The 17,478-nt window shown below is 32.4% G+C and overlaps 4 protein-coding genes across 4 annotated transcripts; 1 reads left to right on the top strand and 3 right to left on the bottom strand.

Annotated features, from left to right (window-relative positions):
- Positions 1-1,392: 1,392 nt before the first annotated feature.
- On the bottom strand, positions 1,393-2,824 carry TRIADDRAFT_62326 (uncharacterized protein; the record flags this gene model as incomplete). Its single annotated transcript, XM_002118260.1, has 4 exons — positions 1,393-1,432; positions 1,631-1,734; positions 1,871-1,992; positions 2,722-2,824. The coding sequence occupies 4 exons, from the start codon at positions 2,822-2,824 to the stop codon at positions 1,393-1,395; spliced, it is 369 nt and encodes a 122-aa protein (XP_002118296.1).
- A 1,910-nt stretch (positions 2,825-4,734) lies between these two features.
- TRIADDRAFT_62327 (uncharacterized protein) lies at positions 4,735-6,197 on the top strand (the record flags this gene model as incomplete). The annotated part of the gene is made up of 3 exons (XM_002118247.1): positions 4,735-5,083; positions 5,496-5,698; positions 5,886-6,197. 3 exons carry the CDS (start codon positions 4,735-4,737, stop codon positions 6,195-6,197), a joined length of 864 nt encoding a protein of 287 aa, XP_002118283.1.
- A 5,149-nt stretch (positions 6,198-11,346) lies between these two features.
- On the bottom strand, positions 11,347-11,823 carry TRIADDRAFT_62328 (uncharacterized protein; the record flags this gene model as incomplete). The annotated part of the gene is made up of 1 exon (XM_002118261.1): positions 11,347-11,823. One exon carries the CDS (start codon positions 11,821-11,823, stop codon positions 11,347-11,349), a length of 477 nt encoding a protein of 158 aa, XP_002118297.1.
- A 3,226-nt stretch (positions 11,824-15,049) lies between these two features.
- Positions 15,050-17,245, bottom strand: TRIADDRAFT_62329 (uncharacterized protein; the record flags this gene model as incomplete). Its single annotated transcript, XM_002118262.1, has 2 exons — positions 15,050-15,213; positions 16,798-17,245. 2 exons carry the CDS (start codon positions 17,243-17,245, stop codon positions 15,050-15,052), a joined length of 612 nt encoding a protein of 203 aa, XP_002118298.1.
- Between the last annotated feature and the right edge of the window lie 233 nt (positions 17,246-17,478).

Here is a 17,478-nt window from a genome sequence, read left to right on the forward strand (position 1 = left end):
CAGTACAGTACAGTACTGTAAATAATGATACTTAGTATTGTACTGGACTGTACTGTGTACTGTAGTGATCGTACTGGTAGAAGACCAGTATTCGTTAAAGGGGCGTGGCAAGCTCTCTAAAATGGTCGAAAGATGTCTCAGCTATAGTATTGCTTTAAATTATGTCTTTCAATGGTGAAGAAATGGACTTTCAATTTGGCTCCAATTCTATGCAGACAGATCAGTATAACCTTGAGCAATTAGCTCTTGATATGTTGATTACTTTTTATCGCAGTATTGAGTAATTCTATTTCTTTCAAGTTTCTCATACAAACTATCAGTCGCTCTTACATGTTCGGTTACTCCAATCATTTTACAACTCACACCGTAATACCGGTCAGTACTGCATGCGTAGGTATGGCAGTGCATGAGCCTTCTGTCGACGACATCTGTTGCATAAATTGGAAATTTGCACAATTTGACCATTTATCATGCCAACTTAAGATAATTAATTCACTAGTAGCGTAACTATATGCTAGTGTTTTCAGAGTGGATAAGAAGGAAGACGCAAAACAATAGCGTACTGTATGCTACAATGATACTGTCATACTCCACTCTAGCTAGCCTGTGCTGCACACTGCTTTGATACAAGCATATTAATCTTGCGCAAATGGCGTACAGTATTTGCGGTTGGACATCACATCTAGTCATCTACTATTTTGATAAATAAATTAAACTTTTTATAAATTAAGGGATATTTGCTTTTCTACCAGGCTCTGAGTTACTTTGTACTCCACTTGGGGTTAGTCCTTATATATCGTACTTTTGACTCATTTTTACACACATATTTCACGTACGTAGCTAAGTTGCAGTTAACTTATGCATTCATTCAAGGCAAGTAAATAAGTGAAAATTTTACAGTGCAGGTTCTTGCACAACTTGAGATTTACTGTTAGAATGCATTAGCACTACTAGAATTTTAGCTATCTATTGAATAATCGTGTAAGCCACCAATTGCATATTGTACATGCTGAAGCCGTACCGTAACATCTGACTGAGCGAGGTCGTCAGTTCAGGCCAAATACAATACTGTATATCTATAAGTTATGAGCTATCATGAGTAACTCATCCAATCATGTAGCCCACCATTCCAAAGATCTTGAAACAAGTAACCTTAAATTGTATTGTATATCAGAAACAGAACTTCTCATTGATCGTAATCATTCAATTCAATAAGCAACCATGGTCAAGACTGATAAAACAACGTGTAATCAACATGAATAGCAAGGGTATCGAATGCATTATAACTTCGAAATCAACAGAGGACTTGATCCATTCATAAATAAAAGTTTAGAAAATTTATTTACACATTGCAAAGTTGGCCAAGTCAATATCATAACAGCAAATATTAAATTAATTCAGATAAGGTCGATACAATTCATTAGCTGTCTCACTACAGTAGTAGTATTTGAATGATATACAGTATTTATTTATAAATCTGGATGAAAGTGTAGCCTTTACACTTTACACAGCGTATCGCGTTTTTAAGGCTAGATTATTTCGAATTTTCATACAGGGCAAGAAGGTCTTATTCTTAATTTAGGACATTCTCATTGCAGAATAACAATAACAGTGACATCATTTCCTCTACCTTCTTTGAGTGCGTTTATCGTAGCGCCTTAAAACAGAATTAATGACCTCTGCAGTGTTCTTTGAGCTGGCGTCAGTAGTCATCTCTTTCTCCTTACTTTGTTGCTAAAAAAGTATCAATGATCAATCGTTTCAATTTACCTGAGATACATACACATGAGTGGTTTTCAAGCATACGCACTACAACTAACAATTTTTTAATCTTGAATAAATACATTACAGTTCAATGAAACAAACTTACAGCTGCAACTTGGTTCGTACATGCCATGAATGCTGTAATTTCCTTTCCACAAGCACTATCTTGAAACTCATTCTCCTTCCAACACGTCATTAACGCAGCCATTTCATGAAGGCACGTAGCATCTTTACAACATACAGATAGCATTGTTAAAGCAGAATTTATGTACGAAATGCCCTTCATTAAATATGAATTTACAATCAAGTATTATTAAATAACAGCAACTAGCGCGAATTCAACGTTGTACAGTTATTTGCAGCTTTCAATTTTAAGCACTTTATGTCCATTCTTAAATGAAAGATTTTCTATTTTATCAAAAGCATCGATGGCTTTCCTGTTTATTCTGGTGGTTACAGAGGATACCTCAATTTGACTAGAGCTATGTCGGTACTTTAATAGCTGAGATAAAAGGGCTGTCAAAATGATTTAGGCGTTTCTGATGGTACAGTATACTCGTCTAGGACATAAATTATCGGATCGACGAGGTGATCCAATTTATGCTGTAACTTATTTTGAATATTCCGACTTTGAGATAGTATAATAGGCAAAACTTGAACCTAGACAACACTTGTAATTAATGTCATCATTACGAGTGTAGACAAGTACAACTGTCAGCAGACGATACAAAGTCTATCATACTTTAATTTGCACTCGGATCAATTGCAGTGAAATAGAACTGATCCTTGCATTGTAGACAGTATGCAGCAGCAATATTAATGAACGAGCTTCTGCAACAAGCAACGGAATCCCCCAACGGTATAACAGTACTGTACTATACAACATATAAAGTCTTCAAGATTTACATCACTCATGAATAAAGCGAAGTTTGATCATACATATCTAATGTTACTCACTGCCAACATTACTGCCAGTATTGGAAATGTAAGGCCTCAATTTCATTTCTTTGATGAGACCTTTAACTCTTTTCTTGCACAATGCGCGTGTAACTTGCACCATGATTCCTTTCTACCAGCTGTGTCTTGCTCGAGCTGCAAGGAAAAACTCCTTTAAGGTCACTTCAGCTCTACCCTAGCCTACCTTCGGTCAGGGACTGTTGCAAGACTACTATTCTATACAGAATAAGGGGGGGCCGTATCCTTTTTCCTCTCATTCCACTACAGTACCACAGCAACCGTCTAGACTGTACACTGTACAGTATTGTACTGTAGCCTATGCGCAATCGCAGACAGTCTATCCATCGTTTCAGATATTGAGTTGAAATGACCAGTAAAATCGCCCATCCCTGCACTTTTGACTATACTGAATCAGCGTTTTTAAAATCGCCCATCCCCGCACTTTTGACTATACTGAATCAGCGTTTCGTGTCCTATCTTTCCTTTCGTCGTCGGTATGCCTAAAATAAAACGTGTCGTACAGTACGTGTACATTGTACAATGCAGCGTGTCGTACATCCGACCGGCTGTCCGTAAATGGAAAGCAGAGTCTTCAATCTCTATCAGCTAGTTGCTCTACTCTAGCGTTGCAATCGGCATGTTTAGTGCCCTAAAATTGCGATGGCCTATCATTTCATCGGCCATTCTACTAATTCTACTTTACTCTACTACTCAAACCGTCGACTGCACTATCCAAAACCAATCTTAGAATTGTCTTCTATACAATATTCGTACATAGGATAGTTCATTGCAATCCTATAAATTCATGCGACATAGTCACTGTGACCATGGTAATGGATGAGCATGGATACCATTTCAGCTTCAGTTACATCCTGGCAGTTTAGAAGTCCATAGCTAGTCTTACGATCACATAAGGAAGAAGTTCGAAAGTGTAGTAGAGTATAGCTTTGGTTAATGATTCCATTCCTACTGATCTTTATGATGTAGAAATAGTTTTGAATCCATGACCAACACTGGATTGCAACATAGCTGATCATTACCCTCCAATTCCTCATTTGGTCAAATTACGGCATGAAGAATTGTTTTCTTGAGTCCATGGCTAGGAAAGGAGAGAACAGATAAAGTTATTGCAGAGTTGAAGTTCAACTGCAGTCATTTCATTCCCTTTGATCTCTACCTTAGCCACATTAGGAATTTTTCATTTTGTAGGCCTTGAATAATGCTGGAATGAATTAAGCAAAGGGCATGAACGCATACATGAAATGCCTGTATCCCTTCTAATCTCTATCAGTGTCAAGCTTTTGCAGTAATTACTATTCTAGATGCCATAGCCAATGTTGGAATGGATTGCATAAAGGATATCAGAATAGAGTCATGTTAGAGTATAAATAGGATAATACCGTTCCCTCTGATGTTTATTATAGCCAACCTAGTAATAATTACTTGCAGTCTAGGACTAACGTTGGCATTAATTAGATCAAGAATATAACTGTATATTAGAAATCAATTTGATTATTACAACTGTAAGAGTTAGGTAGAGTATTTGTGTGAATTATTTTCTATTGAGCTACTATCACGCGGAAACTATAAATTGTTTCTTCTTACTTCACGGCTAGAAATAAAATTTTTTTTATGCCGTAAGGGTATGGTACAGCAAGAATAATTATGCCCTCACATCGTCATCACGGTTTATTGCTCCATGGTTAGATTGCTATAATGTTGATTTAAGAGACATCAGAATATGATAGAATATGAATTAAATAACTCCTTCAGATCTCTATTGTAGTAAAACCACTAATTAAGTCTGATCTAATCTGCATGAAAGAGAGTAACGCATGTGCAGTATACTGAACAGAATATTAATGAATTAGTTACATTTCCTTTCTATATTCGTTGTACTAACCTGATGACTAAATCTCCACTGATGAAGTAATCACGGTTGTATAAGAACAATAACCTCCAGAACGATTTGATAATATTGCAGAACGAAGCCAGAGTACCAGTAAAGTAAAAATGGAGAAACATGAAGAGGATGCTATTAAGGAATGTTGGTCCGAACTTGTTAAGTCCATGCCGGTAGACCATATGAAAAATAAGCTATTTTCGAAGCGTATATTAGAGATATCTGATCTTGAAGCTATTGACGCTATGAATACTACTAATAAAAAAAACCAAGAAATTCTAAAATTAGTAACGCGATCACAATCTCCTGAAACCTATAATATTTTCATTACTGCTTTGAGGGAAATCCCAACTAGAAATAATATCTTAGCGGACATGGTTGAAAAATGTAATAAAAAGAGCGTATCTTATAACTCAAGCAGCAATACTGCGTCTGCCAATATAAATGCAGACCAAACAGGTAAGCTTAATCGTAGGTTTAATATTAGTTGTTGGAAAAAATAAAACAATTTCACTACGGTATGCGATAAATCCGTTGCTATCTATCAATCTATTACTAATTATATATTTTTAAGGACTAATTGTGATAGCAGAAATCATAAAATCAATTACTGCAAATAAAGATAGTATTCGTTAATCAGATAACAAGATTACACCATGTTTGTCTAATGTTTAATATTAATATTGTAAATGATGAAACCAAGTTAGTCATAAATCTCATAGAATATCAGTAATGATTTCGCTATTACCGCATACTTCAATCTTGATAGCGCTCACTAGTTCGAGCAATCAGATAAAATTTAAACCATATTGATGTTACATGATTTTATTTATCGGTTGTTTAACATTGTTTATTTAAACTGATATTACAGACTCTGTTGGAGTTGACAAATCCTCTGCTTGCGGTGAGAAATGGGACGTCTTTTTGAGTTATTCGTGGAATAATAAAGACGAAGTAAAGAAAATTAAGAGTTACTTGGAACAGCAAAAGTGGACAGTTTGGATAGATGATGATCGTGTTGCAGGTGGTCAGAAATTGGATTCAGTTCTTTCAAATGGAATTGAGGCATGCAAGGTAAAATCATGAAGAACGTCGACAACCAGTACTCGCTACTACATCGTAGGCTATTTTTCAGCGACAATATTACCTCTGAATAGGCTCTGATTCTGTAACTAATTGCTGATCCAATAAGTTGATGCACAGTTTTAGATCACTACTTACTTTTTGCTTTTGATTAACTTCGATCTTTAATTCTGGCTAGGTGTTCGTTCCGTGCTTAAGTAGATCGTATGCTAATTCCGATAACTGTTACAGTGAATTGTCACATGCTAAAGACCTCAAAAAGTTTATTATACCAATCGTTCTTGGTGATGTGGATCCTAAAAACGGTGGTCTTAAAGGCAAAAATGGTGACCTAAATTTTAAAATCACTGGCCTTACGTATATTAAGATAAAAGACTTTGAAGATAAAGCAACGACGAATAAAAAACTAAATGATTTAAATAAGGCAGTACATCGCCGATTAATAGGATATGATGAAGAAGCATCCAGCGTCAACACGCCATACAAGTAAATATTATTTACTTCTTTTAATACACTGCAGTCAATATACGTATAATTTAGCTGCGGAATAGCCGAAAGCTACCAGAACCATTGAAAGCTAGACTGCATGAAATACATATGCTTTTCGATTTACTGTACTTGTTAAGATAAGTAAAATTTTAAGTGCGATAAAGGATTCTTCGATCTATAGCGAATATGGCATTTACGATATATTATTATTAATCGCGCAGTTTACCAATAATTATAATGTAGGGTACTCTAGATACTAAACAACTTGCTACAACATTTTATGGTTAGATTAGTTATGTAACATACTACATTTAGTTGAATAGATGCAACTCTGATATGCATTTCATACTCAGCCGTACATAAGCATCGTTCTATTCAGACCTTTGCAATAAAAGGCTTTAGGATGCAATTGCAGCGAAATCATGATATTATACAAGATTATAATATTATGGCGTATCGATTTTTACGTTTATTTGTTAATTTTAAATTCTGTAAGCAACATTTAGCTTTCTGTTGAAAGACCTTGTGTAAGTATAAACCAGTTTTATGCTAAAGTAATACCTGAGTCATAACGTCATTACTCCATAGATTCCTACAGTTGCTTAGCTATTTACTGATTTTGATGTGATATAATTTATGTTAGGACAATTACAATAGTTAGGTTGAAATGGTAAAAATGAGCATTTATTACCTTTAGCGTGTAGATATGCGATTTTTTTTATCCTTATATCCGGTATTTGTGATATGAATAAATCGATCTTCTTAATTGCCGTTTCAATTCTTAACTACATCATAGAATGACAATGTAAGATATGCTATATCGATCCACTGTTCTAGAATCTATCCATTACTTTGTTAGTACAGTATATACTTGTATAATAGGAATTTGTGGTCGTTTTCCGATAGACAAGGATAGATAAAGCATTACAGAAAAGCAGATATTTTGCCAGCATTCCTCTGATTGGGATGCCTTATGCGTGTATACATTTTATCAACTTCGAATAGTAATAGGAGCTGTTTTAAGAGACAGTTCTGAACAATTGAGATCACTAATGTTCTAGAGTCATTATTTTAAAAATGTTCTGCTTCTTAAGTCCAATCAAAGATACAGTTATAGTATTTTTTAAAGTATTAATGGCGTATCTTGCAATAGAAATTTAAAAGCATACATGATAATAGTCTCGAAGGATTAAGCAACAACTTCTATCAATCAATATCTATGATCTAGTTTCAAAATCTATGGCCTTTGGCATATAATCCATCTTTCCATATCATAGCTTCAATTATTAAGCGCGTACATTAAGCCTTTGCTTAAATCTATCCAAATCTTGTATTTTGTGATGTAAATGATAGACCGTTATACTATCTAGAATACTTCGATAAATTAGTCAATTCCATGTGATAGCAATTGTAACTGCATGATATTTAATTATAGTCTAGTAAAATCGGTTTTAGCTTTTATTATTAAATAGTGATAAGATAGCATGAAGACACCGATGACTTTATAGTTTATTACAAAAATTCTATAAGATTTCCACTGCATATATGGCTTTTGATTTTTTAGGTTCCATAGCTTCTATTGATGGCCAGTATTACCATTGATTTTATAGTATTGTCCTAAGCCGTCTATGATTTTTATCAAGATATCAATCTTATGTCATTAGAAATGAAAAGGCTAAAAATATTTTCGCTAGAGCTTAATTAAATTAGCTTATAGCTTCCAATCTTGGATGATGGTGATATACTGTAATATTAAATCGTCCACGATTTCCTAAAATCAAGATCATATGAATTGAAAATTTCAACTTTACAGTGCGTAGATTGATACCGGATGCAGCCAGACTATATATAATCTCTGTTATGATGTAACGTTCTTAATATATTACTAATAGCAAGCCTAGTTTGCCTTCAACCTCTACTGTAATTTTTAATACAGATAGCTAGGTACAGACATTTTAACTATCAAGGAAATCATTGGTAACAATTAGTAGGTATTATGACCTGAAATTGAAGTAATAGTGACCTATATGATTTTATGTGATAGTATTACAATATCGATTATGAATTTAGAATGACGGACCGATAATAGATAGATGCACCGGAATAATTTTAAGCCTGTAAAGCCTTAGATCGTTGATACTTTATTGAAATTTAGAACTAGCGTGAATTCGTTCCTACCGGCAGAGCTTTCACACATGATCTAAGATGGTATATAGTGATTACCTTATTCACGTTACTTAATTTAAAGAAACTTTACGATAATTTCTTTGTGTTTAGAGAGAGGGAGATAGCTACCGTACCAACTCTTATAAATACTGTAAATTTAAAATATTTGCCTAAAATTATTGCAAGACTAACCCAATACTTTTACTAAAGAGGATTCGTTCTAGATTAGATTTATAGTATATGAATATTTCTATCATTTTTCACATAAATATAAATACCCATACAATCTGGCAATGTTTATATTCCAAATCATTTCGTAGCATGTCATCCTACGGACATTAGAAAGCTGGTGACTTGTGGCTAAAGTTTTATAAATCATGATGGAGATACTATCATAGACAATGGAAATTTAACACTGATGCTAAATAAAAGCTTTATTTACTCCAAGCCTTATTGAAAAATTAAATGAATTTATGGTTATGTTAAATTACTTCAGATATTTCAGATCATTGTTATAGTAGATTACATTAGTGTTACGAGCTAAACAAAAAAACTAATCAAGCCTTCAGTTCCTATATCGCATAATAAATTGTCACATATTTTACGGAGACTTTGTTAATAGACATTTTGAAATCTATAAGCTAAATTTTTTCCCCTGGTCTAATGCCTTTACCTAATGTATCGTTATTCGCCTACTTGTTAATCATTTTTACTTCAGATACGATCAAGTCTTTTTCATATATAATAAGATTTTATGCAATATTGTAAGTCGAGTAGCTAAAATTAGTACATTTTAATTTCAATAAACGACAAGATTTAGTTGTCTGGTATTACGATTTTTTATTCCTAATTGATCTACCTTGAAACGCCTAATAATCCGGATAGCATCAAAACTTTAGGCTCTAGAGTTCTAATTTCAATACAAAGTTCTTCTACTCAGCTACTATAATTTTTCTCTTCATTCAACTAACGTTTTAATTCGATCAGATTTCGTTGTTTTAAATGCTATATAGAATAAGACATTACTTATGGCTCTAATAACAACCTTAATTATTATACTTTTATCCGTGTAAGTGTATTTGAAATATTAGCTAAGTTTTAGGAATATAGGTGATTTACGTACACAATATTTGTCCACCTCCACTAATGAATACCTTTATACCTGACCGCAAATTTTATGCTCGTTTCATCATTACTACAATATATTTATGATTCAAACACTAAGCCATGTGATTACTCTATCATAATGTACTTAAAAATAAAAACTCGTTTAATTGATCAATACCGATGCAAGTATGTGACGATAACGAACTAAAAGCATAAAACTTATTAATTAATTAAGTTATTGAAGTATATAACAAGGATTGTTCATGAATAAAAAGTGAAGTATCCGATTGGATGAATAGTACAGTAATAAACTGTGTAAATAGAGCAAAAAGAAATCCAACGGTACATTAGCATAGTATACACATTGATCACGAATTGTTTGTAGGTTGAAAGGTAGAGCAGTACCAATTATATCAGTACATAGACTAATGTTTGAGGAGCGATTCTACTTAATATTATGTGGCGAGGTATTTTTACTGGATCAGTAAAGGTATAGTATCCCCATTTTATAATATCTACTTGTGGCACAACCTCGGTCATGACAAAGAAGTAAAGATATTTTCAAATTAAATTATGAGTTATCATCTACACTCTTGCCGCTATATTTTCCAAGTTAATGAAAATACAGTTAGATTTAATTTATTCCGGTAAAAATTTGAAGCTAAATGTTCATCGAATTAAGGATTATACCCCTCTATGATATTTAACCAATCATTTATTATGTGATATTTAACTAATATAACGTGAGTTATGATGTTTTTAATTTGCGTAAATGACTATGAACTTAGTACCGCTTAAAGTCTTTGAAGACCGTATGCGAATGTACCAATTTGAGTTAGGAGGTTAAGACAGAGAATTGAAATGAAGAGATAGTCCATTTTTGCTACTTCGAACTGAATGAGTTCAGATTAGTGATTAATTATGAGTATTTCTTGCAAAAATTACTTATCAATCCTACTTGCGCTATACTCAAGATTAAAAAGAATGGATTTTTTTCTTAATTTTTTTATCGCTCTAATTGAGGGAAAGTCTCTTTTGCGAAATATTATTTCTTCCTAATTATACAGTACTAATTATGACATCTTAATACTGAATTTGATTGCAAAGTGACAACATACTGTATAAAATGTAGAAATGACCTCAAATTTTTAAAGTAATTTTATTTTATTGATAATACGTTCCCGCATTTTAAAATTTTAATTGAACAGAAATCATTTTTGAATATCAATTCAAAACCGCAAATTAATCGTTTAAATATTAGTAATTATTCTATTTTATCGCCTCGGCATAGCAACATCGTGAGATAAAAATGTCGGCTGCGATATTAAGTTTAAAATTTTGCTTCTTGCTTCATTACTTAAAGCCTTAAATAACATAGGCTACGTGAAAAGAATAGAATCAGATAAAAAATTTCATCTTCGCTTTTACTTATAAATACTACTTAAATTCTGATACAGTCGGATATAAATGAAATATTAAATTATTTTAGTATATAATATTCTAACTGAATATCTATTTTACCTTCTATCTCAATATCATTTATTTCCATTTAAAGTACCCTAACCACAATGGAAACCAAGTAGATTCATTAATATATTATTAAAATACTTTAATCGATAAACTATTCGATAAAATGATAAAACAAATAATTTTTCTTTAAACGTATCGCTTTGAATATAGAATTCGCATATGAAAGGATTATTATACTAGAGAACGTAGTCAATTATTTAAACGTCGATAAAAATTTTAATAATTTGATACAATTACTTCACTTAATTACTTTCTTTGTATAACCACTACTGATGGTCATAAACTTAAATAATAGCAGATAATCGTGTAAAATTAGACATAAACCGCTAGCACATCTTTTTTAATATTTATGCTAAGTTAGTATCCTCCATTTCACTACTTGATGGGCATGGAGAAGTAGTGATAAAGAAGGCTATCTCATATGCGCTGCTAGGCTCTGCAAACTTCTCCTTAAATTCGTCTGCAATCCAGGAGACTTGGTATTTAAATTCGACTGTGGTCCTCGGGCTACTGATGGTCAAATTTTTAATTTCTTCTTTTGAGCATCCTCGAAAGTCACAGGTTTCATAAGTTCTAGTCTCTGGCTTACCAGGTGTAAGTTCTAACTGATTAACCTCTAGGATTGGAGGTGGCACGATCTTGGTTACAGTTCTTGGACTGCAGTTACTTTTTGTCTGTGCTTCTCTCTTGTGTCGGATGTGCTCTTCTGCAGCGATTTTGGACCGGTGATTTTCTGCAATGAATTTATTGTCAGAATCTCCAAGGCTGTTTTTTTGAAGGGGTTGCTGTGATGGCCGACCGCTGGCTATTGGCACTGTAACCATAATAGCAATGGTAACATAGATGAATAAGAATGCACTGGTTGAAGTTTGGTCAATCTAAATTTTAGGATCAAAATAATATATTTTGTAAAACATTAATAATTAATTAATATAATCAACCTGTAAATTGAATAAAAGAAAGAGCAATCTTTGACTGTTAATGCAAATAATTTCTGCTTCCAATTACTATTATTTATGCGTCAGAGAGTTACAGCGAACAATAACCCTATTTTCGCTAATGAATATGCTGCGTATTAGTTATCTACGAAAATCGATAATTAAATAGGACTAGAGGAAATCTATAGAGTAAACTAGGACATGGAATAACCTTATACAATTAACTAATAGATTACACCTTACCATCTTCTTAAACGGAAGTTGCTGTAGGATTTTCTAAATCAAGTCCAAATCTTAAAGATCGAATAGCTTGTGAATAATGAAGTTCAAAGTGAGTGCGGTACTTATAGATTTCAGTAGTGCAAACTAGGGGATATATTTCCATTTTTTGATTAGTTTTTCCCAATTTTTGTCATACGAATTCTGCCTTCAAGATGTTTAATTACCTTTAGTCAAAGTAATATCAATAATGTAAATATTAAATTTACTATAAAAATGTGTGCGTGGCAGGAAAAATAAATAAACAATTTCGTTAGCCTGCCTCCATATCATGGATAGGAATTAGTGGTCGGAATTTGACCGTAATACAATTTTGCCTCTCCACTACTCTATACTAATCAATTAATTGATAGTATGCAACATAGTAGCCTATGTGGCCGAAATGATTCATAGTTCCAGGGAATTTAAGGTAAGGAATTTCGATAAATCTAAACTTAATCAAACTGAATATTTGCTACTGATATCAGTCAATGGCTGCTGCGGAAAGGAGCAGCAATAAACGAAGCAACAATAGGTAAACTATAACTACTATAGATAATTTAATTTATTTAGTAGGTTAATTCGAAAGTCACATGTAAATGATCCTATTTCTGTACTATTTCCAATTAAATTGACATATCGAAAACGAAGACTGTCTTATTTTATATACAAACTAATTTTATCTTGTAGCGTAAAGTTGCAATCAATCATTTTGTATATTATTGAACAATTATGAGATATGCTTTGACTCTAAGAATATTTTGAGCAATCTACTTAGCAATTAAATTCATCATCTATTTCTAGTAATCAGTTAGAAAACATTCTGTTACTAAATTCTTTCTCGGAGAGATTGTCGTATATGTGTTAAATATTAAAATGATACAATTAGTGGAAAAACTGTCATGTCGAATTTAAGAAGGCTGACGATATGCTAGTAGTAGAACAGCACAAGTATTACGTAGTCTTCTATCAACACCATTTTAGAGTTGCAGTATCTGTTTGATCACTAATTGCTATTCGAAAATGGTTGTATGTAAATATATTTATCTATTTTTATACGTATACTAATCCTTGTCTACTTTGCGATCAACTAATTCACTTTAACTTGTGAATAATCCAATTAATCATTACTAACCATGACTGCAATTTTCTTAATTTGTTAAAAGAAAATATTTACCTATCGTCTTAGTGGTCCACTTTGAAGTTATATGAATTAGCTAATTTTAGAGAATTCATGGCAGTCCTGTATGATTAACAGAATAAAAAACTTCTATATTTAAGTTTAATATATTTATAGTAGTCATGGGCTATACTGCTGGAATTAAACAACAGTGATGAATGGTGGGGAAATCAATCGATCGGTGCGGAATTATAATATTTTTGTTTTCCGTCCATATATTGTTTGGACAGGTACCTGCGAACGATGACATCATTGTATAAATTTTCTCTCTTAAATTTACCAGTTGATTAAATAAATGCCGTAACCTCACTAAATAGTTATTTTTAAAGATTGCAATTAATAAGAATAGGAAATGTAGTCATCCATATGAACTGGCGGAGAATGTTTCATTGCATTTCATAATTCGGCCTTTAACACTTTAATTTCTATTTCGTCCTATTATAGCATTATGGAGATAGCGTAAACAATGGATTTATTTTGGGCTAGTTAATGTAAATTTCCGTGCTTGTACTTCTAGGAAAAATCAAATATTAATGGGTTTGATAAAATCCATTACCCCGTCTTTCCGTAAGGGTATTACATATTAAAATAAGACCTAAATATACATTTATCACTTGGTACTGTTGGACAAGCCAATTTTATGCAATGAAGTAAAATTTTAGAAGAAATTTTAGTTATTACTAGCCCATTTTGTATTTCACGATAAAAATTAGACAACGAGGTAACTTTAGATCAAGTTTAATTGACACCCTCTTGCATGGCTATAACGTTAAAAAGTAATTATGGAACGCAGTACAGGCAATGTAAACGGTATACTGTAGTCACACCTTCTTCGATTGCTTCGAGTATTGCCATTTCTATATAAATCTTTACTATTGTGCTGCAAATAGACTTTAAAGGTTTGGATATCGCTTAGTAAGCTATTAGGTCCATTAATGCAGCGTTACAAAATCTTGCTCTATAGCATTGCTTTTCAGCACAATAAAAGAGATACTACGATGTGATAGTAAGGCTGCAACTTCGATCATTTTATTCTTTATTCCTTTAAAATTTATTATCGGTGTATAGTTTATGTATTGCATTAGGATAATTATTTTCATTACTATTACTCACACTAATATGAAAAGAAAAATCTCCTAAGAGTTAATTTCCTTTCCAAGCTTATTTGGGTTACAATCATGTCAGTGACTATCACAGTGAATTATAATTTTACTTAGTACGTTAGTATTTTAATTCTGGATTTGATAGTATGTTACTTTGTTATCTTCATAGTACGAAAGTTCTATTCAAATTACTTGATTGACTAAACTTCGTTTTCCAGGAAATTTATTTTTAAAATAAATTGATATTTATAGTATACATATATAGTCTGTAGTTAGAGAAGAAAATCTATTATCTACGTCGATGCTAAAAAGAATATAGCTGCACTACTTTGAATTAGATTAATTTTACTCGTTTTATATACCGTATACTTTACTTCATTATATATTTATAGCCTATATGCTAATTACCATTTTTATCCCCAAAATTACAAGTGTTTATAGCGTAATAGATCTTTCTCATTAAATATCGTTGCTTTCGTCTATAATACCATTGCAAGAACGTCATCAGTTGTTTTCTTTCTGCATATTATATCATTTCCAATTCTTCACACTAGATTACAGTAAATAAAGATCAATGTATTCCCAGAAGACCCATTGTAAATAATGCTAGACCTATCGATAATAAAGTATATAAAGATAGTCCAGCTGCTCCGTTGACTTCAGTAGAATCCGTTGTTATTGCTGCAGTATTAGGTCCTTGCGTTGACGTTGCATAAGGCAATGTCGTAATGGAGGCTACATGAAATCAATACCAATCAGGTAAAAAGTTACTCTAAAGAATTTAGGCAGGGGTTAAAGAATTTTCAATTTATACTACCTAAATAATTCTATCCTGAAATTTAATTATTACATCTCGCAGTGAGTTAAATTTTATGCTAGAGAAAATTTATAGAATAACTAGAAGTGAGCTTTCCATTTGATAATTTACGTGGCGCATGACTATTGGTCAATTTATATTCTCGTTCGTGTTTCTAACAGGTAATAGAGATTAAAGTAAAACCTATTTTTAGGTTATTTGTGATTTATCTTCTGATGTTTACATAATTAATCTAGCTATACTTGAATGAAACAGAATTTAATTTGTCTGCTAGTTTAGGCTAAAGAAAGACTTTCACCTACGTTAGCTTTTCTAGAAGCTTAGAACTAATAGCAATAACCAATGCTAATAATTAATAGTCAAATGTCAAACAAGATATGAGAGTGAATATGGCAGAGTTGCTTTTTTAACATATATAATTTTCGATCATGTCATTTACACCGTCTTTAGTTATACTAAACATTATCGTCTTTTAAAGTCAATTCTGATGTAAGAAATAGCTAATTTGCATAAGTAACACCAATAATATGTATATAATTTAATCTAAAGGTAAAAGGTGTAACATAAATAGCTATTACAAGGGATTTTAAAATTTTACATTCCGGTATAGAAAAAATTTTTTTTTTTTCTTGACATTTAGTGCTATCATCATTTAAAACCTACGACAACATTTTGGATAAAGACTGTTGTTCATTCAAGTATAGTAATAATTTAACGCTAAAAGGTTAATATGTTATAAACCAATGCGATCATAATTATGGTTATTCTACAGCCATAAAATACAACTAACACTACACTAATACAGCAACTAAAATCAATGGTCGTTGATATTCAAGTACCGTAAATTTTTTTAGAATCATTAATCTGTATGCACACTGGTATTCATTAGGAGTATAATAAGATTTGATCTAGGACTTTCAACTCAAGTGAACCGATAAGTTTAAAGAACGGTCTTAGATTTAAAGATAAGAAATTGATTTACTTTCTCTAGTAACTGAATAATTTCACCTTTTAGCGTCGTTGCTTCGTAAAGCTTCACTAACTTTCATCAATAGCACATTAAAGCAAGAAAAGTAATTTGGAACTATTCCTTTTTAATCCTATTTTTATACTAGAAATTAGGAAATACTTTCGTGTACTGAAATCTTGATTGACTTTCTTATTGCAACTCGGTAATAGCATACGGACACCACTTCTAGTCCATAGCTAAGTTTAAAATCATAGCTTTGCGCGTACTCCAGGAGGTAAGAGTAAACTGATGATTTAATAGGGAATTCTAGTAGTATACGTTATGGATGTTACTATCTAAAGCTTAGAAATAACTTTTAAATACTATTTGGTGATAGAATTAATTTTTGTACTTAACATACTTGTAAGTAGCTGAATATCGAGCGTTTTTTAAAAATCGATTGCCTTGCTCTGAGTTACTGAGTTGTGATTCCTACGGTTATAGTTATATTCTATCACAATATTATATTACAATCAGTCTGTAGCCTATTTACCTCTGTGGCATAGATAATTCAGCTTACTATCGCAACTCTCAGTCAGTAATTGCCAATGAGAGAGGAAAAGCGAGACGCATTTTTGAGCCCCTTTTGCTAATTCAGGTAATCGACTCCATCCTGGACTAGCTAGGTCAAATTTTTGTCCGTTGATCCATTTATATTCGTAGTACTTTCCAGAGTCGCCTTGTGTGGCTTGCATACCGATCCAAGCTAAGGAACCATAATTTTTATATAGCCGTTGTACTATTTGGGCCATGCTTGAGTCCAAGAGCAGTAATAATGTTCCATTCTCACTAATACAAGAATTGTTGGCTTCATTCCATTCTAGATGGCTGCCATTAAATAGCTTAAAGCAATCGTTTCTAAGATTATCTTGGTGCATAAGCCAATTATCAGGGCAAGTATGGATTTGTGAACTAGCTATAAAGTGGCAACGGAGTATCATATTAGTTTTTATGCCAGCTGTAAATGAATCATCTTCAGTTGAGACGCTTACAATAAAATAATTAAACAGATTTAAATAAAGAAAATAATTTGCAAAGATTGATTTTAATGGGCTACAATTTATATTGTCCAGCTATGTAACTGATGAACGCATTTTTATATACATGATGCTAGCTGAGTTTTAAGAGCAGTGAAACTTAGAGTTCACAAAATGTTCTGTAGCCAGATTTACTC

Source organism: Trichoplax adhaerens, genomic scaffold, assembly GCF_000150275.1.
Source record: "Trichoplax adhaerens TRIADscaffold_41 genomic scaffold, whole genome shotgun sequence".
Lineage (NCBI taxonomy): Eukaryota > Metazoa > Placozoa > Uniplacotomia > Trichoplacea > Trichoplacidae > Trichoplax > Trichoplax adhaerens.